General features: G+C 48.6%; 1 protein-coding gene across 2 annotated transcripts in view; it reads right to left on the reverse strand.

The window, feature by feature from the left end:
* VPS13D (vacuolar protein sorting 13 homolog D) overlaps positions 1 to 26,053 on the reverse strand; it is a 372,238-nt gene that overhangs the window by 344,713 nt on the left and 1,472 nt on the right. For both annotated transcript variants that reach the window (XM_069948224.1, XM_069948223.1), the window contains exons 2-10: positions 25,007 to 25,152; positions 22,768 to 22,845; positions 21,982 to 22,172; positions 18,826 to 18,906; positions 18,440 to 18,556; positions 17,920 to 18,024; positions 17,667 to 17,831; positions 6,257 to 6,357; positions 4,785 to 4,953 (exon numbers count right to left, since the gene is read on the reverse strand). In XM_069948224.1, the coding sequence (XP_069804325.1) occupies positions 4,785 to 4,953; positions 6,257 to 6,357; positions 17,667 to 17,831; positions 17,920 to 18,024; positions 18,440 to 18,556; positions 18,826 to 18,906; positions 21,982 to 22,172; positions 22,768 to 22,845; positions 25,007 to 25,103 (1,104 nt within the window). In that variant the 5' untranslated portion in view covers positions 25,104 to 25,152. The remainder of the gene's footprint in view (positions 1 to 4,784; positions 4,954 to 6,256; positions 6,358 to 17,666; positions 17,832 to 17,919; positions 18,025 to 18,439; positions 18,557 to 18,825; positions 18,907 to 21,981; positions 22,173 to 22,767; positions 22,846 to 25,006; positions 25,153 to 26,053) is intronic.

The following is a 26,053-nucleotide window of genomic DNA, read 5'->3' on the forward strand; positions in this document are numbered from 1 at the left end:
CATATACCATACCTCTATATAGTAATACATTACACGGCTGCCATACACTACATATACCATGCTCCTCTATATAGTAATACATTACACGGCTGCCATACACTACATATACCATACCTCTATATAGTAATACATTACACGGCTGCCATACACTACATATACCATACCTCTATATAGTAATACATTACACGGCTGCCATACACTACATATACCATGCTCCTCTATATAGTAATACATTACACGGCTGCCATACACTACATATACCATACCTCTATATAGTAATACATTACACGGCTGCCATACACTACATATACCATACCTCTATATAGTAATACATTACACGGCTGCCATACACTACATATACCATACCTCTATATAGTAATACATTACACGGCTGCCATACACTACATATACCATGTCTCTATAGAATATATCAGGTCACTCTGTATGTAATGTATAGAATATATCAGGTCACTCTGTATGTAATGTATAGAATATATCAGGTCCCTCTGTATGTAATGTATATAGAATATATCAGGTCACTCTGTATGTAATGTATATAGAATATATCAGGTCACTCTGTATGTAATGTATAGAATATATCAGGTCACTCTGTATGTAATGTATATAGAATATATCAGGTCCCTCTATGTAATGTATATAGAATATATCAGGTCACTCTGTATGTAATGTATATAGAATATATCAGGTCACTCTGTATGTAATGTATAGAATATATCAGGTCCCTCTGTATGTAATGTATATAGAATATATCAGGTCACTCTGTATGTAATGTATATAGAATATATCAGGTCCCTCTGTATGTAATGTATAGAATATATCAGGTCGCTCTGTATGTAATGTAAATAGCATATATCAGGTCACTCTGTATGTAATGTATATAGAATATATCAGGTCACTCTGTATGTAATGTATATAGAATATATCAGGTCGCTCTGTATGTAATGTAAATAGCATATATCAGGTCACTCTGTATGTAATGTATATAGAATATATCAGGTCACTCTGTATGTAATGTATATAGAATATATCAGGTCGCTCTGTATGTAATGTAAATAGCATATATCAGGTCACTCTGTATGTAATGTATATAGAATATATCAGGTCACTCTGTATGTAATGTATATAGAATATATCAGGTCACTCTGTATGTAATGTATAGAATATATCAGGTCACTCTGTATGTAATGTATAGAATATATCAGGTCCCTCTGTATGTAATATATAGAATATATCAGGTCACTCTGTATGTAATGTATATAGAATATATCAGGTCCCTCTGTATGTAATGTATATAGAATATATCAGGTCCCTCTGTATGTAATGTCTATAGAATATATCAGGTCCCTCTGTATGTAATGTCTATAGAATATATCAGGTCACTCTGTATGTAATGTATAGAATATATCAGGTCCCTCTGTATGTAATGTATATAGAATATATCAGGTCACTCTGTATGTAATGTATAGAATATATAAGGTCCCTCTGTATGTAATGTATATAGAATATATCAGGTCCCTCTGTATGTAATGTATATAGAATATATCAGGTCCCTCTGTATGTAATGTATATAGAATATATCAGGTCCCTCTGTATGTAATGTATATAGAATATATAAGGTCACTCTGTATGTAATGTCTATAGAATATATCAGGTCACTCTGTATGTAATGTATAGAATATATCAGGTCCCTCTGTATGTAATGTATATAGAATATATCAGGTCCCTCTGTATGTAATGTATATAGAATATATCACGTCACTATGTAATGTCTCTATAGAATATATCAGGTCACTCTGTATGTAATGTATATAGAATATATCAGGTCCCTCTGTATGTAATGTATATAGAATACATCAGGTCCCTCTGTATGTAATGTCTATAGAATATATCAGGTCCCTCTGTATGTAATGTATAGAATATATCAGGTCACTCTGTATGTAATGTATAGAATATATCAGGTCCCTCTGTATGTAATGTATAGAATATATCAGGTCACTCTGTATGTAATGTATAGAATATATCAGGTCCCTCTGTATGTAATGTATATAGAATATATCAGGTCCCTCTGTATGTAATGTATATAGAATATATCAGGTCCCTCTGTATGTAATGTATATAGAATATATCAGGTCCCTCTGTATGTAATGTATATAGAATATATCAGGTCCCTCTGTATGTAATGTATAGAATATATCAGGTCCCTCTGTATGTAATGTATAGAATATATCAGGTCCCTCTGTATGTAATGTATAGAATATATCAGGTCCCTCTGTATGTAATGTATAGAATATATCAGGTCCCTCTGTATGTAATGTATAGAATATATCAGGTCCCTCTGTATGTAATGTATAGAATATATCAGGTCACTCTGTATGTAATGTCTCTATAGAATATATCAGGTCACTCTGTATGTAATGTATAGAATATATCAGGTCCCTCTGTATGTAATGTATATAGAATATATCAGGTCACTCTGTATGTAATGTATATAATATATCAGGTCACTCTCTATGTAATGTATAGAATATATCAGGTCACTCTGTATGTAATGTATAGAATATATCAGGTCACTCTGTATGTAATGTCTCTATAGAATATATCAGGTCACTCTGTATGTAATGTATAGAATATATCAGGTCCCTCTGTATGTAATGTATATAGAATATATCAGGTCACTCTGTATGTAATGTATATAATATATCAGGTCACTCTCTATGTAATGTGTAGAATATATCAGGTCACTCTGTATGTAATGTATATAGAATATATCAGGTCACTCTGTATGTAATGTATAGAATATATCAGGTCACTCTGTATGTAATGTATATAGAATATATCAGGTCACTCTGTATGTAATGTATATAGAATATATCAGGTCCCTCTGTATGTAATGTATATAGAATATATCAGGTCACTCTGTATGTAATGTATAGAATATATCAGGTCCCTCTGTATGTAATGTATAGAATATATCAGGTCCCTCTGTATGTAATATATAGAATATATCAGGTCCCTCTGTATGTAATGTATAGAATATATCAGGTCACTCTGTATGTAATGTCTCTATAGAATATATCAGGTCACTCTGTATGTAATGTATAGAATATATCAGGTCCCTCTGTATGTAATGTATATAGAATATATCAGGTCACTCTGTATGTAATGTATATAGAATATATCAGGTCCCTCTGTATGTAATGTATATAGAATATATCAGGTCACTCTGTATGTAATGTATAGAATATATCAGGTCCCTCTGTATGTAATGTATAGAATATATCAGGTCCCTCTGTATGTAATATATAGAATATATCAGGTCCCTCTGTATGTAATGTATAGAATATATCAGGTCACTCTGTATGTAATGTCTCTATAGAATATATCAGGTCACTCTGTATGTAATGTATAGAATATATCAGGTCCCTCTGTATGTAATGTATATAGAATATATCAGGTCACTCTGTATGTAATGTATATAGAATATATCAGGTCCCTCTGTATGTAATGTATAGAATATATCAGGTCACTCTGTATGTAATGTATAGAATATATCAGGTCCCTCTGTATGTAATGTATAGAATATATCAGGTCCCTCTGTATGTAATGTATATAGAATATATCAGGTCCCTCTGTATGTAATGTATAGAATATATCAGGTCACTCTGTATGTAATGTCTCTATAGAATATATCAGGTCACTCTGTATGTAATGTATAGAATATATCAGGTCCCTCTGTATGTAATGTATATAGAATATATCAGGTCACTCTGTATGTAATGTATATAATATATCAGGTCACTCTCTATGTAATGTATAGAATATATCAGGTCACTCTGTATGTAATGTATAGAATATATCAGGTCACTCTGTATGTAATGTCTCTATAGAATATATCAGGTCACTCTGTATGTAATGTATAGAATATATCAGGTCCCTCTGTATGTAATGTATATAGAATATATCAGGTCACTCTGTATGTAATGTATATAATATATCAGGTCACTCTCTATGTAATGTGTAGAATATATCAGGTCACTCTGTATGTAATGTATATAGAATATATCAGGTCACTCTGTATGTAATGTATAGAATATATCAGGTCACTCTGTATGTAATGTCTCTATAGAATATATCAGGTCACTCTGTATGTAATGTATAGAATATATCAGGTCACTCTGTATGTAATGTATATAGAATATATCAGGTCACTCTGTATGTAATGTATATAGAATATATCAGGTCCCTCTGTATGTAATGTATATAGAATATATCAGGTCACTCTGTATGTAATGTATAGAATATATCAGGTCCCTCTGTATGTAATGTATAGAATATATCAGGTCCCTCTGTATGTAATGTATAGAATATATCAGGTCCCTCTGTATGTAATGTATAGAATATATCAGGTCACTCTGTATGTAATGTCTCTATAGAATATATCAGGTCACTCTGTATGTAATGTATAGAATATATCAGGTCCCTCTGTATGTAATGTATATAGAATATATCAGGTCACTCTGTATGTAATGTATATAGAATATATCAGGTCCCTCTGTATGTAATGTATAGAATATATCAGGTCACTTTTTGAAGTGAAATATTGAAAAAAAAAAAATGTGTTGGTATTCTAAATTTATTGCAAATCACTGTACATAAATAAATACACAGGCATACTTATCCACATTGGGGGGCTGTATCTGTAACATGGCAGTTTACATTTCCTCAATGTTCTTTCCTGAGCGGACACATTGTGCGGCACTCACCTCATGCTCAGCAGGAAGCTGTAAACCCTGAAGACGACCGTAATGTTTATCACAATAGAAAACGGCGTCTCGCGCTCGATGCAACAAGAACTCCAGGCGTAAGCGCTGCCTGTGCTTCTGGATTTCTGATAAGTTTGCGTTCAGTGCGAAAAGCCACCACTCCCTGCAACTGTGGGGGAGACGAGAAAGGTTTTATTTTGGACAATGGACCTGCCCCCGCCGCCCCCTCCGGGTGGTCTGCCGGCGTGACTGTCACACTGTACATAGCCCACCCTATCCAGACGATTATTGCTCTGTGTAATCGGCTGATCGTTGATAAAGGTTCGGACCTATAAATTGTTGGGCACAGACGGCGCATTGCTATGTGTAATATCAGTGCGCGCCGCCATACATTAGCTATCCAGGCTGCAGGGCTCCTCCTGTGCTCTGCTTCTCCCCGGGCCCCGTGTGCTGCAGCTTCAGAGCGGCCACTCAGCCAATCAAAAGGCCAGGCCCAACCACAGCCTGTCAGCTGAGACAGGCCGCTCTGAAGCTGCGGGGCCCGGGGAGAAGCAGAAACACTAGAAGGCACAAAGGGCCACGAGCACAAAGGAAACCCAGATAACCCTTTGTGACCCCTCAGGGGAAAACTTAAAGGGGTTGTCCGGCGATAAAAAATTATTCACAGAATAACACACATTACAAAGTTATACAACTTTGTAATGTATGTTATGTCTGTGAATGGCCCCCTTCCCGTGTTTCCCCCCACCCACGCTAGACCTGGAAGTGTGGTGCATTATACTCACCGCATCTCGTGTCGTCCACGGTCTCCGATCCTCAGCAGTGACGTCTTCTTCGGGAGACCGGCGGATCTTCCCGAGTGCCGGCCGCCCTCTGCAGCGTCATCCGAAGCTCAGCCGCGATTGGCTGAGCAGAACTGTGCTCAGCCAATCGTGGCTGAGCAGCTGATGACGTGGCCGCGTCATCAGCCGCTCTGCCGCGATTGGCTGAGCACAGTTATGCTCAGCCAATCGCGGCTGAGCTTCGGATGACGCTGCAGAGGGCGGCCGGCACTCGGGAAGATCCGCCGGCCGCCCGAAGAAGACGTCACTGCTGACGATCGGAGACCGTGGTCGGCACGTGACAGGTAATGTATAGCGCACCACACTTCCGGGTACAAGGGTGGGGGGTGGTGGGACATGGGGAGGGGGCCATTCACAGACATAACATACAAGTTGTATAACTTTGTAATGTGTGTTATTCTGTGAATAATTTTTTATCGCCGGACAACCCCTTTAAGTTTTACTGATCATATGGATAAAATATAATAGGGTATATCATGTGACCCAGAGAACATATATATGTCCGCTACACAGCGCTATTATATAAGGCTGGAGCTAGCTGCAGACTAACTACAAGCTGTGGCAATAGATGATTACAACCTAAGACGCCACACACACACCGGAAACGCGGCCCGATTCCATGACACTTACTTTGTTAAAACAGGAACCTTCGGCCGCCATTGTCTGTATTTCATCTGTCGCTCTTTTCTCTCAAACTCATCAGCAAATTCCACAATCTGCCGATACTGCGCCTAGAAAAATAGAGAAACCGTGACCGGGACTGCGCTCTCCTGCTCCCATCTATACAGTCTCAGCGGTAACCTGCAGCCGTATCCATGTGCAGCGTAACCTGCAGCCGTATCCATGTGCAGCGTAACCTGCAGCCGTATCCATGTACAGTGTATGGCTGACAGGTACGGAGGCCGAAACCTTTACTAACATTGGGGTGGTCTGTGCTGAGGAGCTGGGTGCTGTGAGAACCTCAGTGACATCGGAGATGGGGGGGGGGGGGGGCTTCTCTAGTGCATTCCAGAGACAACGTCTATGCTGCATGACGGTAACAGCCGGGCTAGTGGGACAAAGCTGCGGGGGTTTCATGCATGCTCCTGCCACATGCATGCTCCTGCCACGCGCATCGCACAAAATAAGAATATGGCACATGAAAGTATTACAGCCGGGCTGTAAGTCGGGGGCCACCTGTGTTGGTCAGTTTATAGAGCGGCCTACCTGATGTAAGTTTGTGGCCACTTATAGGGCTTGTAAGGGAAAAAGCAAGAATTATGACTTACTGATAATTCATTTTTTATGAGTCCATCATGACAGCACCACATGGAGGATGTCACCCTTGACCTAACAGGAAATACAGAGAGAGGTTAAAAGGGCACTCCCCCAATCCCACCTCAGTGTTATTATAACGAAACCATAGGATCAACAACACATAGGGGAGGGAAATATAAGGGTGCTGTCATGATGGACTTATAAAAAGTGAATTATCGGTAAGTGATAATTCTTGCTTTATAAATCGTCCACATGACAGCACCACATGGAGACATACCAACTTAGACTCTCAGGGCGGGACCACGGCTTGTAGCACCTTTCTCCCGAAAGCCATGTCTTGGGAAGTACCCACGTACTTGCAGCCTTGCAGATCTGTTCACGAGAGGCTGCTGATTTGGCTGCCCAGGAGACTGCCGTGGCTCTGGTAGAATGAGCTTTGAGAGCCGATGGGGCTTCTTTTCCTCTGGCCAAGTACGATTCACACATAGCAGTCTTTATCCAACGAGCTATGGAACCTTTGGAGGCTTTTTGACCTTTGTTAGGGCCTTGAAATTGGACCAAAAGAATTTCATCCCTTCTCCACGGTTTAGTGGTTTCCAGATACTGAAGGATAGCACGTCTCACGTCCAGGTGATGAAACGATTCTTCTTTTTAATTCTTTGGATTATCACAGAATGAAGGGATTAGGATGTCCTGAGACCTGTGAAAGTTAGTCACAACTTTTGGAAGAAAATTAGGATTCAATTTAAACACTATTTTGTCATCTAGGATGGTACAGTAAGGCTGCATGATAGACAATGCCTGGATCTCGCCTACCCTTCTTGCTGTTGTTATAGCAATAAGAAAGGCAGTCTTGATGGTAAGTAACTTGAGAGGAATCTCATGTAGGGGCTCAAATGGTTTATCTGAGAGGCCTAGTAGAACAGTATTTAAGTCCCACGGAGCTGTCAGATTTTTTATCTTAGGCTTGATTCTAGATACTGCTTTAAAGAACCTTTTTATCCATTGATGGTCTGCAATTCCGGTATCATAGATACATCCTAATGCCGAGACTTGTACTTTCAAAGTACTCAAGGAGAGACCTTTGTCTAAACCATCTTGAAGGAAGTCCAGTATTTTTGCAATGTCTGGCTGGGTTAGGTCAGGTGGAGGGTCTCCATAACAGGAGCAAAACTTCTTCCATTGTTTAAGGTATATGGTCGATGTTATGTCTTTTTTACTTTTTAGAAGAGTATTCACTACTCTTGAGGATAAGCCGTTGGCTGTGAGGATGGACTCTTCAGTAACCAGGCGGTTAGGTGGAGGTTTTGCAGGTCCGGATGATGAAGAGGTCCCTGGGACAGGAGATCTGCTTGGAGAGGAAGAGGAAAGGGATCTTGTATCGCCATGGAGGATAGAAGACTGAACCAGCTCCTCTTCGGCCAGTGGGGAGCTATGAAGATTACCGTGGTATTGCTGGAGCAAATCTTTTGCAAGGCTTTGGGGATGAGAGGCAGAGGAGGAAATGCATAAGCTAGTCCAAGCATAAGCTAATCCAGTCGGACAGTCTAAGGGGTTCAGGCTGAAGAATCTTTCAGTCTTCCTGTTGCCCCTTGAGGCGAAAAGGTCCACCTGGGGACAACCCCAAATGTCTGCAAGTTGATAGAAGATCTGGGAACTGAGTTCCCATTCCCCAGGGAGTATTGTCTTGGGACTTAAAAAGTCTGCCAGTTTGTTGTCCACTCCTCTCAGGTGAATTGCCGAGATAGATATTACCTTTCCCTCTGCCCAAGAGAAAATCTTTCTGGATAATAGTTGTAGGAGCTTGCATCTCGTCCCTCCTTGGTGGCGAAGATAGGCCAACACTGTCGAGTTGTCCGAATAGACCTTTATATGGCTGTTGAGAAGAAGGTCTTCTGCCATATTCAGAGTCTTCCATACTGCAGCCAGTTCCCGAAAATTTGAGGATTGTACACTGATCTCCTCCGACCAGCGACCCTGAAAATGGAAGCCTTGAATGTGGGCGCCCCAGCCTGACGTCAGTGGTCACCAGAATCACAGGATCCAAGGGCACCCCTTCCGTAGATTGGATCCTTTCAGCCACCAAAGGAGCGAAGTCTTCACTTTCTGTGAAATGGACATACGTCTGTCCAACGTCAGGAGGGAGTATGTCGGCGTGAAGGATGCGAATATGGTATTGGCACCAAGGTACCGCCGGGATAGTCGCTGTCATTGAACCCAGGAGGGACATGGCTTTCCGAATTGTAGTGGTCTTTTTCTTCCTGAAAGAGGCAATGTTTGTCATTAAAGCATTCACCTTATCTTGAGGTAGGAATGTTTTCTGTTGGTCTGAGTCCAGGATCATCCCTGGGAATTTCTTCCTGCAGGCTGGTGTCAAGTCGGACTTGTCTAGGTTTACTATCCAGCCGAGATCCTGTAGGGTAGAAAGTCATTGTGTACAGACAGGATTGATGGAGATGGACCGACTAATAGGACATCGTCCAGATATGGAATGATAGTCACCCCTTGTTTCCTTAGATAGGCCACTACTTCTAACATATTTTTTGTGAACAGCCAGGGGGCTGATGAGATCCCGAAGGGCAGGGCTTGGAATTGGTAGTGAACCAACTGATACTGTGTCTGGACTGCAAATCTGAGATATTTCTGATGAGCAGGATGAATGGGTATGTGAAAGTAAGCATCTTTCAAGTCTAAGGTTTCTAAGGTTGCGTCCTTCAGCTGGGAGGAGTCTTCAAATGGAAGCATAGTCTTTTTTTTTTTTTAACAATATTTTATTGAAGTTATACATAAATACAAAGTGATAAGAATAAACTATGACAAGTCAGTAGACTTATATAAAATTACATAAATAAATATAACAAATCATTAAAACAAACAATAAAGTAACCAATTATTGCTCTAACATACAAATGAAGTAATATTGTATCATACTATGCTCTATATCAAGTACAGGTAAGTACTCCCAGGGTACCTGCCACCATTGCTTTGTGATACCAAGTTGTATTGGAAAATTGTTGTATAACAGAATTTCTTTCTTCTGTAGACAGAGCACTCACTATAAAAAGTTTCCATTTTTTCATGAAAGAAACCGCAAACTTTTCATTACTACGTAGGGTATCAATCATTTCCCAATGAAGTGTTTCTTTGAGATTATCAACCAACTCTGGTATTGTAGGGGATGTAGACTTGAGCCAATGATTTAAAAGGTATTTAAGGGCTAACAATAGAGTAAGGTGACCTCCAGGAGGAAGAGTCCTTCTGGCTGAGAGAGCCTCACCTCCTTCCGTCACATCATGGGACAAATAACAGATTGGATCCAAAGGCAGAGACGTGTCCCAAGTGTTTGTTAGAAAAGATTCTATCAGTTTCCAATAGAAGTGGCCATGGGGACACAGCCATACCCAGTGCTAGAGATCAGCTTTAGATTTAGCACATTTAGGACAGTGTTGTAAATAACCTTCTAGGTGTTGAGTATAAGAGAGAATAAATGCATATATTGCTTTGTATAACAGTCGGTGGAGCTCTCTCAGTTTTGTGCTAGGAGTAGCGGTGTGGACGAATTTAATCCCATTTAGTAATCGTTGTTCTAAATCATTACATTGTAAGTCGTCATACCATTTTGTCACAAATGCCGGGGGGGCACTGTCAAAAGAAATGGAGGAAAGCATTTGGTATATTGGTGACCGGGAAAGTCGTAAGGTCGTCCTGGAGCAAAGAAGGTCAAACGGTCCCGATTTTTCTGCAATGGCTATTGATTGAACTCGGTTGCTTGCTAATTTGAGAAGTTTATAGTATTGTACTTCTTGTTCTTGGGGCAAGACATATTGTTCTCTCAGTCGATCCCAGGAAGGAAATATTCCTATTTCAGAATCAAGTAAGTGACCCAAAGTAGCGATACTCCTCTCCTTCCATATTGTATGATCGGGGCTTCTAATTCCAGGTCGGAATAATGGCGAATTCCACAAGGGAAGATATTTAGAAAGGTTGAAGGGTAAATTGTATAGTTTCCTGACAGCTTTCCAAGTCGCTATTGTGTCTCTAAGAATGACATTCTGCCTGAAATGAGAAGGTAATTCAGAGATAGTACTATGGAGGAGTGCGGATAAAGGCCGTGGATGGGTAAGGGAGGATTCTAGTGAGAAGTAAGAGGTGTGATTGAGTCTCTAATATGTCTGGATATAGATGCCAGATTGTATAACCTGATATCAGGTAACTGAGCTCCTCCTCTGTTGTCGATGGTGCTAAATGAGGGATCAGTGGTAATAATTCACATTTAGAATCATTGATTGTGAAGCCTGTAAAAGAGTTATAATAATGGAAGAGGTCTAGAATCTTAGTCATATGTATATTTGGGTTTTCTAGGAATATCAAAGTATCATCGGCAAAGCAAAGTACTCGTATCTCAGTATCTTTATCAAAATCTGGCGAGATCAATAAATGTCTAATTAGGGGTTCTAATGCTAAATTAAAGAGGAGAGGGGAAATGGGGCGTCCCTGTCTGGTTCCTTTATGGATATAGAATACATCTGAAAGAAAGCCTGGGGTGTGAATACGGGCTTTAGGGTGATTATAGATGATGGTCTCTGAATGGTCCTATTATACCACAGCTTGAGAGGGCAATATCCAACCATTCCCCGCTTATATTGTCGCCATCCATAGTCAGTAGACCTGGGGAATGGGCAGGATTTCTCCTCTTACAGAGTCTTGGATTGTTAAACCTGTTTGAATGTTAGGAACAGCAGCTCTACCTCGTATAAAACCCCTTTGATGGTTACCTATTAGTCTGGGAAGAAGAAGGGCTATGCGGTCTGCCATGATTTTTGTTAGGATTTTTAAGTCTTGATTAATTAAAGAAATTGGACGATATGAATTAGGAGAAATAGGATCCTTGCCTTGTTTGTGAATAACAGTGACATATGCCATGTCACCTGAAGGGAGCATACATTTATCCTGGATCATGTGACGATAGACAGATGGAAGGGTGGGAATAATATTATCCTTTAGGCATTTATAGAACTCCGCCCCATATCCGTCGGGGCCTGGGGCTTTGTTGGCATGTAAGGAGGAAATAGTGCGAGAAATATCATCTAATGTAATGGGAGCATTAAGGTTTTTAGGAGCGTCATCATCCAGTTTAGGAAGATTGAGGGATTCTATACATTTCTTTCCTTCATCTTTGTCTATAGGGTCAGGGGAGTACAAAGACATGTAGTATTTATGTAAAATGGAAGATATAGCTTTTGGATTGGACTGTATCCAACCTGAATGGTCTTTCAAGGCTTTGATATGACTTATTGGGCGTTTACCTTTGGTAAGATTAGCTAATAGTCTGCCAGACTTATTACCAAATTTATAAAGTCTGGCACAGTAGTGGTCTCTGTACAATGTATTCAGTTTTTCTTGGGCCATTTCAAACTCTCTTGGTTATACACCACTTGGTTTTGTTACCTGGAGAGGGGTTAGAAAGAAAACTAGAGTAAGCAATACGGAGATTAGAGGTGAGGTTATCGTATGAGCATCTAGCTTTTTTCTTATGATGTGATATATAAGAAATGACCTGTCCCCTAAGGACAGCCTTGGCAGTTTCCCATAATAGAATGGGGTCATTCGCATGCTGGTCGTCATCAGTAAGAAATTGTAACCACCATTGGCGTAGGTCTGTGATCAGGGGTGTAGGGAACCTCCATAGAATATCTGTTCCTTTTGGATAAGAGTTTTCGAACAATTAAAGTTATGGGTGAGTGATCAGAGATCACCATGTCGTTTATAGAGGAGTCATCGATTAGACGTAGCATCTCGGACGACACCATGAAGTAATCTAATCTCGACCAGGCTAGTTGTGCATGTGAGAAGAAAGTATAGTCCCTATCCTCAGGATGACGATAGCGCCAGGAATCCGATAGGCAGGTATCAGGGTAGAGGGGACAGAAAGGTATCAGAGGAGGAAGGGATAGGAGTCAATGTTTTGGTTCGTTTTCTGTCTTCTTGTGTGTTGAGTACAGTATTAAAGTCACCACCTAAAATAATGTTTTTTTTCAACATCTTGGATAATATTATTTTCCAAATTTTTAAAGAAGTGGGTACAATGGTCATTAGGACCATAAACGTTATAAGTGCTAAATTGGCCAGAAGCAGTAGTTATAATCATGTGATGCAATCTACCGTCTGAATCAGAATTCTGAGAGACAATTGTGTGACTGAAATTCTTATGAATAAGGGTTATGACTCCCCCTTTGTTATTATTAGCAGGAGAACCATAAACGTGTCCTACCCAAAATTTCTTCATTCTAAAATCGTTTCAGATAAATGGGATTCTTGCAAAAGTGCCACATCCGCTCCTAGTCGTTTTAGATGTTTAAGGATCATCGTTCTCTTAGATGGACAACGCAATCGTTTAACGTTCCAAGATACTATTTTCATAAAGACCGATAGAGGAGGAGGTCAGTGTGGAATGAGGTCCTGGGAGCTATCATGGCAATAGAGTACGGTTGTGCATAGGAGATATACATATAATTGTGGAGATATAAAGCAATAACATATAACAATAAAATAAACAGTAAGTAATAAACAATCAAGAGAATTAAAAGAGAGAGAAAGAAATAGGCGAAAGAAGACGTCAACAGGACTTCACTTTTTTCGCACAACATATGGAGTTGTCGCCAACTCCGAGCGACTGAAGGAAAATGAGATAAAAGAATGAATAAGTAGATAGCGTAAAAATCATAGAGAAGATTCATACACCTAGAGAGTGTAACCTGCTGTGAAAGGAATCAGTACGTCTAAACCTCACAATAGTGAGATGTAATATATAGAGGTCATCCTATAGAAGATAACAGAAAAGGCAGGAAAGGAAGAAAGAGAAAGAGAAGAGGGGGGGGGGGAGTTATAAGAGGAAATAGATATAGCTATAATTCATTTATAGGTGTATGTATATATAATAAAATGTTCAGTCTATATCTATAGAAGGCAGGACAGGGCTGTCACGGCGGCGTCTCTTATGCTGATCAGTATGCGGTGGTGATAAGTCTGGAGGATCTCCCATTAGTGATGAAGCTTCTTCTGGGGTATTGTACATAGTAGAGGATCCATCATTGTTGAAGACTTTAAGGACGGCCGGGAAGATCAGAGCAAATCGGATCTGGCGTCGTACCAGGGAGGTGCAGATGGGGGCGAAGGCTTTCCTTTTCTGTACTACCACGGCTGAGTAGTCATGGAATAGCGGTATTTTATTCCCTCTGATGAGGACATGTGACTTCTGCTTGCGGTATGCTTGTAGTATCGCCGCTTTATCAGCATAGTTCAGGTATCTGACAATAACCTGCCGGGGCTTAGGGGTGATGTTAGGCTTAGCAGCAGCTGAGACATTAGGAGGGGGGCCAATACGGTGGGCTCTCTCCACACAGGGACAGACCTAAAGCAATAGGGAGGTCCGAGCTGCAGGTAGCATGCAGGTGAGATGGCTGGATGGACTCTGGCAGTCCTATCTCCTTAATAAGAGTGTCATGGGTAGAGACATCAGCCTGTATAGATGACAGGGTGGAGAGGATGGTTGTCTCCAGAGAGGCTCTAATGTCTGGGAGAATGAACTTAGCCACCTCTGCTGCCAGTGCTTTACATGAGACATTCAAGCCTGGGAGGATGGAGTCAGGAGGAGGAGACTGTGACATTACTGATGATGTAGGAGGAGGAGGGACTGGAGGCGGGCCTGATGATGATGCTGGAGGAGGCGGACCTGATGATGTAGAAGGAGGCGGGCCTGATGATGTAAGAGGAGGCGGACCTGATGATGTAAGAGGAGGCGGACCTGATGATGATGCTGGAGGAGGCGGGCCTGATGATTTAAGAGGAGGCGGACCTGATGATTTAAGAGGAGGCGGACCTGATGATGTAGGAGGAGGCGGACCTGATGATGTAGGAGGAGGTGGACCTGATGATGTAGGAGGAGGCGGACCTGATGATGTAGGAGGAGGCGGACCTGATGATGTAGGAGGAGGCGGACCTGATGATGTAGGAGGAGGCGGGCCTGATGATGTAGGAGGAGGCGGGCCTGATGATGTAAGAGGAGGCGGACCTGATGATGATGGAGGAGGCGGGCCTGATGATGTAAGAGGAGGCGGACCTGATGATGTAAGAGGAGGCGGACCTGATGATGTAGGAGGAGGCGGACCTGATGATGTAGGAGGAGGCGGGCCTGATGATGTAAGAGGAGGCGGACCTGATGATGTAAGAGGAGGCGGGCCTGATGATGGAGGAGGCGGACCTGATGATGGAGGAGGCGGACCTGATGATGTAAGAGGAGGCGGACCTGATGATGTAGGAGGAGGCGGACCTGATGATGTAGGAGGAGGCGGACCTGATGATGTAGGAGGAGGCGGACCTGATGATGTAAGAGGAGGCGGACCTGATGATGGAGGAGGCAGACCTGATGATGTAAGAGGAGGCAGACCTGATGATGTAAGAGGAGGCGGACCTGATGATGATGGAGGAGGCGGCCTGATGATGTAAGAGGAGGCGGACCTGATGATGTAAGAGGAAGCAGACCTGATGATGTAAGAGGAGGCGGACCTGATGATGTAAGAGGAGGCAGACCTGATGATGTAAGAGGAGGCAGACCTGATGATGCAGCAGGAAGAGGGCCGGACACAGCTGCAGCATTTGTCTTATTTTTAACTGCGTACTGAGGCGCGGGCGCCATCTTGGATTTAGTTTTCTCCCTAGGGGGCTGAGAGAGTGAGGAGGACGACATGAAAACGGACTTCCCGGCCTTTGTGGATGATTTCTCCATGACCCTGGGGAGTACCGGAGCACTATGTAGTTGTCGGTGTGTACCGAGAATGACGGATGACGGTCGGGTAGTTAATATGACGCAGGTTACAGGCGGAGCTCCGTTACTCAGCCGCCATTCGTGCGCGCGCCGAATCGGAAGTGGAAGCATAGTCTTTTTTTAGTATCTTGGACACTTGAAAATCTACTTTGGGGATATTGGCCCAAGTTTCAGTATCCTTTTCATCAAATATCAGCCTATTACTAAACTCTTTAGGTATAAACAGTCTTCTTCAAGGTTCTTTCCATTCTGTTTTGATAAGGTCTTTAATATTCTCGTGAATGGGAAAAACCTTTTTTCTTGGGCTTAAGGCCTCCAAACATAGCATCTTGAATAGACATAGGCTGTCTATGCCCATAACACTTAGGGTGTCTGAGTCTTTAGAGGAGAAGTAAAACTTTCCAGACTCCTTGGGAGCAGGATCAGCGGGAATTTCCCCCTCCTCAGAGGCTTCCTTCTCTTCCTCAGATATAACATTTACGTTTTTTAGGTGGAGGCGGAGATTTGCGAGCTGGTGAGGTAGCAGAAGTAGAAGTAGCAGGGGTTAATTTGGACATAGAGGATTTGATTTCCTGGCGGATAACCTTGCGCAGTTCCTCTGATAGGGAAACACGAGTGTGTATTGTAACACACTTTACACAACTGCTTCGCATAATCATCCGGTAATTTATCATTACAGCCCACACATCTTCTACTTTTTGCTTTCGTTTGTGTCTCTTTTTCTCCCTAAAAGAGAAAGGAGACCCAAAGGACAATCATAGGAAAGGAACTCAAGAAAGACCGCTTCCTAAGTATAAGAGACCCCAAAGGGTTAACTGACAGAGCTGGCAGCAGCGGTAGACTCAGCAGCCTCTCCTGTAACACCAGGAGAATCCATGATGGCAGAGAGATAGAGACAGGTACATCTTACCCTTAAGTAGTGCTGAGTCTGGTTTGAATTTTGGCGCCCACGAGTCACCTGACGCTGCTGTCGAACTTCCGGTCTGTCCTCCGTACGCCGTCCGAGCCACCACGCTATGCTTCCTGGAGAGGAGGAGGTTTGAATTTTGGCGCCACAGCACGCCTAGCCGCAATCCCGGAAGTCTGTGCGGGGTATCATACGCCGGCGTCTGACGTCACCTGTGCGACACATCCGCCGGGCGTCTATGCCCAGGAGCATCCACAGGCGCGTGAGGGCAGCGGCAGCATGAACGTCTCCCTGCATCAACTCCAGTCGAGCGCCGCAGGGAGACCGGGACTATGCGGTATCCCCGAGGGATCCATAAGCCAGAGACCGGCATTTGCAGGGGGAACAGAGGCATACTCCGGACCATACTCCTGAGGCTTAGCGTCCCAACCCATGACCTGGAAGGATCACAGGTAACTCTGTATTCCACTTGATCCTGACAGGAACAGGAAAACACTGAGGTGGGATTGGGGGGAGTGCCCTTTTAACCTCTCTCTGTATTTCCTGTTCCTGCCAGGTCAAGGGCGACATCCTCCATGTGGTGCTGTCATGTGGACGATTTATAAAGTCGGCTTTTCCACATCGCCCCATACCATACCCCTCTCCCATCGCTCTATGGTGGCACCATAGAGAGATGGGAGAGGGGTATGGTGACCTATCGGAGTGCAACCATAGAGAGAGGGGAGAGGGGTAAAGTGACCTGCCATAGCTGGAGTGCCACCATAGAGCGATGGGTACAGTAACCTGTCAGAGCCGCTCTATGGTGGCACTCCGGCTCTGGCAGGTCACTCTACCCCTTTAATACCCACAGAAGAGATGGAGAAATGCTCATCATCTGTAATGCTGGATACCAAGCGAGACCTACCAAAGCAGGATCTCCTGACGCCCCATGTCCCCACCCCCTAGTCTCCCCCCCCCCCATCTTGCCACAATACTTCCCCGCCATTTCCCCCCCCCACCCACTGTACCCAGTCTCCCGACCCCTCCCTGACCCTTCTAATGTGAGACGCTACCTGTGAGAGGGTGAGCAGGATGGTCTTTAGGCAGATGTCGCACTCGATCCGCGGCTGATGTCTTGTCCGTAGCGGCTCCTTGGAGCAGTTCCTCTTCAGCAGTGCGGAGGTGCAGACCGGCTGCAGGATATACTGGTGGCTCTCCATGCTTCTCTCCATGGCTTCCTGCACAGGGCAGAGAGAGAAGACGTTACTGTACCCGATAACATCCTACGTCACGGATCCCACGATGCCTCCCTCCTGGGGTGTATACCTGCAGCTCCCCGGGGGGCAGCTCTCCCAGTAACACGCTCTCATCATCCCAGTACACGCTGAAGTCCTCCACCTCTAGCTGCTTCTTACGTAAGAGACGATCCACCTGCACAACAATGGACCAAGATGTGAGAGCTGTACACGAGATCAACCCACAGACCTCTGACCGCCAGCCGCCCCCCACAGACCTCTGACCGCCAGCCGCCCTCCACTGACCTCTGACCGCCAGCCGCCCTCCACTGACCTCTGACCGCCAGCCGCCCCCCACAGACCTCTGACCGCCAGCCGCCCCCCACAGACCTCTGACCGCCAGCCGCCCCCCACAGACCTCTGACCGCCAGCCGCCCCCCACAGACCTCTGACCGCCAGCCGCCCCCCACAGACCTCTGACCGCCAGCCGCCCCCCACAGACCTCTGACCGCCAGCCGCCCCCCATCACCCCACAGACCTCTGACCGCCAGCCGCCCCCCATCAACCAGAGAAGTGGGAGACCTGGTGTATGGGAACCCTTGGCCCCTTACCGGCTCATGAATGGCGTTCTGCACAGAAACATTCTTGATGCAGACTCCAAATGCAAACGGACGTGAAGGGTAAGTGATCCCATCTTCAAACCTCAAGTGGACATCTTGAATTTTCAGCTACAACAGTAGGAAAAAAAGAAAAGATTATTAAAAAGGGAAAGTTGGCTGTTACCACCGTGCCGCATCATTACACCATAGATCTTTCTAGCAGTCAGATTTCTGTATAGAAGCTATAAGCCGCCTGCTGCCACCACTAGGGGGAGCGCTATCATACATGCCTGTAGGAGACCCCTACGCCAGGTGCAGAGCTATATCACGGCTATACAGCAGATTCCTCTTTAGCATAGAGACATTACACTACAGACACGACACCAGGCTTCACTTACCTCAATGTTGTCCACAATGCGGGTGACTATAGAGGCTGTGACAGAATACCAGTACGACTCCCCCTTCTGCTCCGGTTCACTCTGCAGTAAGAGAAGAAGATGGAGGAAAAGAACAGATTACCAGAGGATATAACCGTGTAAACGCCGGGCCAGGAGCAGTCACCACAACCTGCAGGGCTCCCGTCTGGCCACACAGCGGATGGTAGATCACTGGGATATAGGGGACAGGGGAGAGCGGCATGGAGCACCCCCCGTGAGTGCAGGAGACTACAGGGGAGAGCGGCATGGAGCGCCCCCCCCCCATCAGTGCAGGAAACTACAGGGGAGAGCGGCATGGAGCGCCCCCCCCATCAGTGCAGGAGACTACAGGGGAGAGCGGCATGGAGCGCCCCCATCAGTGCAGGAGACTACAGAGGAGAGCGGCATGGAGCGCCCCCGGTGAGTGCAGGAAACTACAGGGGAGAGCGGCATGGAGCGCCCCCCCATCAGTGCAGGAAACTACAGGGGAGAGCGGCATGGAGCGCCCCCCATCAGTGCAGGAGACTACAGGGGAGAGCGGCATGGAGCGCCCCCCATCAGTGCAGGAGACTACAGGGGAGAGCGGCATGGAGCGCCCCCCATCAGTGCAGGAGACTACAGAGGAGAGCGGCATGGAGCGCCCCCCCATCAGTGCAGGAGACTACAGAGGAGAGCGGCATGGAGCGCCCCCCCATCAGTGCAGGAGACTACAGGGGAAAGCGGCATGGAGTGCCCCCATCAGTGCAGGAGACTACAGGGGAGAGCGGCATGGAGCGCCCCCCCATCAGTGCAGGAAACTACAGGGGAGAGTGGCATGGAGCGCCCCCCGTGAGTGCAGGAAACTACACGGGAGAGCGGCATGGAGCGCCCCCATCAGTGCAGGAGACTACAGAGGAGAGCGGCATGGAGCGCCCCCGGTGAGTGCAGGAAACTACAGGGGAGAGCGGCATGGAGCGCCCCCCCATCAGTGCAGGAAACTACAGGGGAGAGCGGCATGGAGCGCCCCCCATCAGTGCAGGAGACTACAGGGGAGAGCGGCATGGAGCGCCCCCCATCAGTGCAGGAGACTACAGGGGAGAGCGGCATGGAGCGCCCCCCATCAGTGCAGGAGACTACAGAGGAGAGCGGCATGGAGCGCCCCCCCATCAGTGCAGGAAACTACAGGGGAGAGCGGCATGGAGCGCCCCCCATCAGTGCAGGAGACTACAGAGGAGAGCGGCATGGAGCGCCCCCCCCATCAGTGCAGGAGACTACAGAGGAGAGCGGCATGGAGCGCCCCCCCCATCAGTGCAGGAGACTACAGGGGAAAGCGGCATGGAGTGCCCCCATCAGTGCAGGAGACTACAGGGGAGAGCGGCATGGAGCGCCCCCCCATCAGTGCAGGAAACTACAGGGGAGAGTGGCATGGAGCGCCCCCCGTGAGTGCAGGAAACTACAGAGGAGAGCGGCATGGAGCGCCCCCCCATCAGTGCAGGAGACTACAGAGGAGAGCGGCATGGAGCGCCCCCCATCAGTGCAGGAAACTACAGGGGAGAGCGCCATGGAGCGCCCCCGGTGAGTGCAGGAAACTACAGGGGAGAGCGGCATGGAGCGCCCCCCCATCAGTGCAGGAAACTACAGAGGAGAGCGGCATGGAGCGCCCCCCCGGTGAGTGCAGGAAACTACAGGGGAGAGCGGCATGGAGCGCCCCCCATCAGTGCAGGAGACTACAGAGGAGAGCGGCATGGAGCGCCCCCCATCAGTGCAGGAGACTACAGAGGAGAGTGGCATGGAGCGCCCCCCCATCAGTGCAGGAAACTACAGGGGAGAGCGGCATGGAGCGCCCCCCCCCATCAGTGCAGGAGACTACAGGGGAGAGCGGCATGGAGCGCCCCCCATCAGTGCAGGAGACTACAGAGGAGAGCGGCATGGAGCGCCCCCCCCATCAGTGCAGGAAACTACAGGGGAGAGCGGCATGAAGCGCCCCCCATCAGTGCAGGAGACTACAGGGGAGAGCGGCATGGAGCGCCCCCCATCAGTGCAGGAGACTACAGGGGAGAGCGGCATGGAGCGCCCCCCATCAGTGCAGGAGACTACAGGGGAGAGCGGCATGGAGCGCCCCCCATCAGTGCAGGAGACTACAGGGGAGAGCGGCATGGAGTGCCCCCATCAGTGCAGGAGACTACAGGGGAGAGCGGCATGGAGTACCCCCATCAGTGCAGGAAACTACAGGGGAGAGCGGCATGGAGCGCCCCCCCCCATCAGTGCAGGAGACTACAGGGGAGAGCGGCATGGAGCGCCCCCACCATCAGTGCAGGAGACTACAGGGGAGAGCGGCATGGAGCGCCCCCACCATCAGTGCAGGAAACTACAGGGGAGAGCGGCATGGAGCGCCCCCCCCCCATCAGTGCAGGAGACTACAGGGGAGAGCGGCATGGAGCGCCCCCCATCAGTGCAGGAGACTACAGAGGAGAGCGGCATGGAGCGCCCCCCATCAGTGCAGGAGACTACAGGGGAGAGCGGCATGGAGCGCCCCCACATCAGTGCAGGAAACTACAGGGGAGAGCGGCATGGAGCGCCCCCACATCAGTGCAGGAAACTACAGGGGAGAGCGGCATGGAGCGCCCCCCCCATCAGTGCAGGAGACTACAGGGGAGAGCGGCATGGAGCGCCCCCACCATCAGTGCAGGAAACTACAGGGGAGAGCGGCATGGAGCGCCCCCCCCCCATCAGTGCAGGAAACTACAGGGGAGAGCGGCATGGAGCGCCGCATCGCAGGAAGACATCAAGGGGAGGCAGAACTGAGCCAGCCAGGTGTCCCCTCCAAATCACACAACCAGCAGGGGGCACAGAGGACAGGACTCCCAAATAATAAAGTGATGGAAAATCCAAGGGGTATAATATAACCAGCCCTGGTTCACAGGGGCCATGAAGGATCCGGCAACCTCTGCGGAGGGGACACAGAGCCGCGAGGCCTCCGGCAACCTCTGCGGAGGGGACACAGAGCCGCGAGGCCTCCGGCAACCTCTGCGGAGGGGACACAGAGCCGCGAGGCCTCCGGCAACCTCTGCGGAGGGGACACAGAGCCGCGAGGCCTCCGGCAACCTCTGCGGAGGGGACACAGGGCAGTGGTGGCTCTCTATAGAAGCGCTCTCGTACCTTCCATTTCTCCTCCAGAGACTTCAGCAGGGCTTTCTTCTGCGCGCTCTCTAATAACTTTTCCTTCACTTCATCAAAGTCGTCTTGTTTGTCCGGAGATCCGACGAGGTGAAGCCGCGAGATGGAGATCACCCAGGGATCCAGATGAGGACGATAGAAAGGGATCTGGATTCTGATCTTTCCTATGAAGCCTGGAAACAAGTCAGTGTAACAGTCAGCATAATACACGGTTAACGGCCAGGATCCCTAGTCGCCAGGAAGAGGAGGTGGTGGGGTTATACACAGCTCTGAACATAATGACTATTATATGATATAATCGGGCGCTGCCGGGCTTCAAGGGTTTTCCTTCACATTCCATTGTGATCAGAGCCGATCAAACCCAGCTGTCATGGCAACCAAAATATCTATGCTGCATCCCTTCCTGCAGCGGCCACAGACCCTGCATGCATGCCCATTCCTCCCTGCAGCAGAAGCCACAGACCCCGCATCCCTCCCTGCAGCAGAAGCCACAGACCCCGCATGCATCCCGCATCCCTTCCTGCAGCGGCCACAGACCCTGCATGCATGCCCATTCCTCCCTGCAGCAGAAGCCACAGACCCCGCATCCCTCCCTGCAGCAGAAGCCACAGACCCCGCATGCATGCCGCAGCCCTCCCTGCAGCAGAAGCCACAGACCCCGCATGCATCCCGCATCCCTCCCTGCAGCAGAAGCCACAGACCCCGCATGCATCCCGTATTCCTCCCTGGGACGCAGGAGCGGCCGCTCTCTGACATCTATCACATTACCTGCTCTCACTTCAAACGGTAACTCCAGTTCCTTCAAGGCGTCTTTCTTTAACGGCAGATTCTCCAGCTCCACCGCCCCTGGGGAGACAGACTGAAGGATGAGGTCATACAGATAGAGGAGGGGTATAATGTATATACTGGGGGCAACAGCAGCCGGAGCTGTGATTGGCTGCTGGGGGCGGTTTACACAGCATATATATATATATATATATATATATATATATATATATATATATATATATATATATATATATATTTTACACCCATCGATGATAACTCTGCACAATCCAGCCCCAGGGGGTGGGGTTACAGCGGTATAGTGCCCCGGCCCCAGGGGGTGGGGTTACAGCGGTATACTGCCCCGGCCCCAGGGGGTGGGGTTACAGCGGTATAGTGCCCCAGCACCAGGGGGTGGGGTTACAGCGGTTACAGACACAGCAGTATATAGCACACACACAGTATAGTGACCAGCAGTATATAGCGCACACACAGTATAGTGACCAGCAGTATATAGCACACTCCCGGTAGTAGTGAAACAGAGGTCACACTTCTATCATTGTCAGAGGAATCAGATAACCAGAGAACTTACAGACCTGGAAGATTAAACATTCACAACCTGCTGATGGTCTCCGGATAGTAACTATTACTGCCCCAAGGCCCGACCCCCCCGAGAAGACACACTGTACGAAGGGCGACTCCCCCCGACCCCACAGACCATGCCGAGGGCGCCTCCCCCCGAGAAATCACACCGTATGGAGGGCGACTCCCCCCAAGAAAACACACCGTACAGAGGGCGACTCCCCCTCGACCCCACAGACCGTACCAAGGGCGCCTCCCCCCCCCCCGACCCCACAGACCGTACCAAGGGCGCCTCCCCCCCCCCCAACCCCACAGACCGTACCAAGGGCGCCTCCCCCCCCCCCCCAACCCCACAGACCGTACCAAGGGCGCCTCCCCCCCCCCAGACCCCACAGACCGTACCAAGGGCGCCCCCCCCGACCCCACAGACCGTACCAAGGGCGCCCCCCCCCGACCCCACAGACCGTACCAAGGGCGCCTCCACCCCCCCGACCCCACAGACCGTACCAAGGGCGCCTCCCCCCCCCGACCCCACAGACCGTACCAAGGGCGCCTCCACCCCCCCCGACCCCACAGCCCGTACCAAGGGCGCCTCCCCCCCCCCCCGACCCCACAGCCCGTACCAAGGGCGCCTCCCCCCCCCCGACCCCCCCGACCCCACCGAGGGCGCCTCCCCCCGAGAAAACACACCGTACGGAGGGAGACTCCCCCCCGACCCCACAGACCATACCGAGGGCGACTCCCCGACCCCACAGACCGTACCAAGGGCGCCTCCACCCCCCCCGACCTCACAGCCCATACCAAGGGCGCTTCCCCCCCCCCGACCCCACAGACCGTACCAAGGGCGCCCCCCCCCGACCCCTCAGACCGTACCAAGGGCGCCTCCACCCCCCCGACCCCACAGACCGTACCAAGGGCGCCTCCCCCCCCCGACCCCACAGACCGTACCAAGGGCGCCTCCACCCCCCCCGACCCCACAGCCCGTACCAAGGGCGCCTCCCCCCCCCCCGACCCCACAGACCGTACCAAGGGCGCCTCCCCCCCCCCCCGACCCCACAGCCCGTACCAAGGGCGCCTCCCCCCCCCCGACCCCCCCGACCCCACCGAGGGCGCCTCCCCCCGAGAAAACACACCGTACGGAGGGAGACTCCCCCCCGACCCCACAGACCATACCGAGGGCGACTCCCCGACCCCACAGACCGTACCAAGGGCGCCTCCACCCCCCCCGACCTCACCGCCCATACCACGGGCGCTTCCCCCCCCCCGACCCCACAGACCGTACCAAGGGCGCCTCCCCCCCCGAGGGCGCCTCCCCCCGAGAAAACACACCGTACGGAGGGAGACTCCCCCCCGACCCCACAGACCATACCAAGGGCGACTCCCCGCCCCCCCGACCCCACAGACCGTACCGAGGGCCCCTCCCCCCGAGAAGACACACCGTACGGACGGCAACACCCCTCCGACCCCACAGACCGTACCGAGCGAGACTCCCCCTGACCCCGCAACGAGGGCGCCTCCACCGGACTCCGCACACTGTACCCAGGACGGCTCTCCCCGACCCCACACACCCTACCAAGGGCGACTTCCCCCGTAAAAAAAGTAAAGCAGAGAGCGCCCCCTGGATGACACAGCGAGATGACAGGCCGGAGGATGCACGCACCTTTCAGCAGAGCGACAGACAGCTGGTCCGTGTTCAGGTTGTTGACGTATTTGCCCAGGTAGGTGTTCAGTACCCAGGCGACCAGACCCTCCAACATGGTGGCTGCGGGGGTGAGGAGACCCCGGTCATGTACTCATATAGGGAACCTACAAGAGAGAAGGAGGAGGAGTTACAGGAGACCAAATACGCCAGACACTGACCCCCAATAATACACGGGACACACATCCCTGACCCCCAATAATACACGGGACACACATCCCTGACCCCCAATAATACATGGGACACTGCCCCCCAATAATACATGGGACACTGCCCCCCAATAATACATGGGACACTGCCCCCCAATAATACATGGGACACTGCCCCCCAATAATACATGGGACACTGCCCCCCAATAATACATGGGACACTGCCCCCCAATAATACATGGGACACTGCCCCCAATAATACATGGGACACTGCCCCCCAATAATACATGGGACACTGCCCCCCAATAATACATGGGACACTGCCCCCCAATAATACATGGGACACTGCCCCCCAATAATACATGGGACACTGACCCCCAATAATACGCCAGACACTGACCCCCAATAATACGCCAGACACTGACCCCCAATAATACACGGGACACACATCCCTGACCCCCAATAATACGCCAGACACTGACCCCCAATAATACACGGGACACACATCCCTGACCCCCAATAATACGCCAGACACTGACCCCCAATAATACGCCAGACACTGACCCCCAATAATACGCCAGACACTGACCCCCAATAATACGCCAGACACTGACCCCCAATAATACGCCAGACACTGACCCCCAATAATACACCAGACACTGACCCCCAATAATACGCCAGACACTGAATACGCCAGACACTGACCCCCAATAATACGCCAGACACTGACCCCCAATAATACGCCAGACACTGACCCCCAATAATACGCCAGACACTGACCCCCAATAATACGCCAGACACTGACCCCCAATAATACGCCAGACACTGACCCCCAATAATACGCCAGACACTGACCCCC

Source organism: Dendropsophus ebraccatus, chromosome 12, assembly GCF_027789765.1.
Source record: "Dendropsophus ebraccatus isolate aDenEbr1 chromosome 12, aDenEbr1.pat, whole genome shotgun sequence".
In the NCBI taxonomy this organism is placed as follows: Eukaryota; Metazoa; Chordata; class Amphibia; order Anura; family Hylidae; genus Dendropsophus; species Dendropsophus ebraccatus.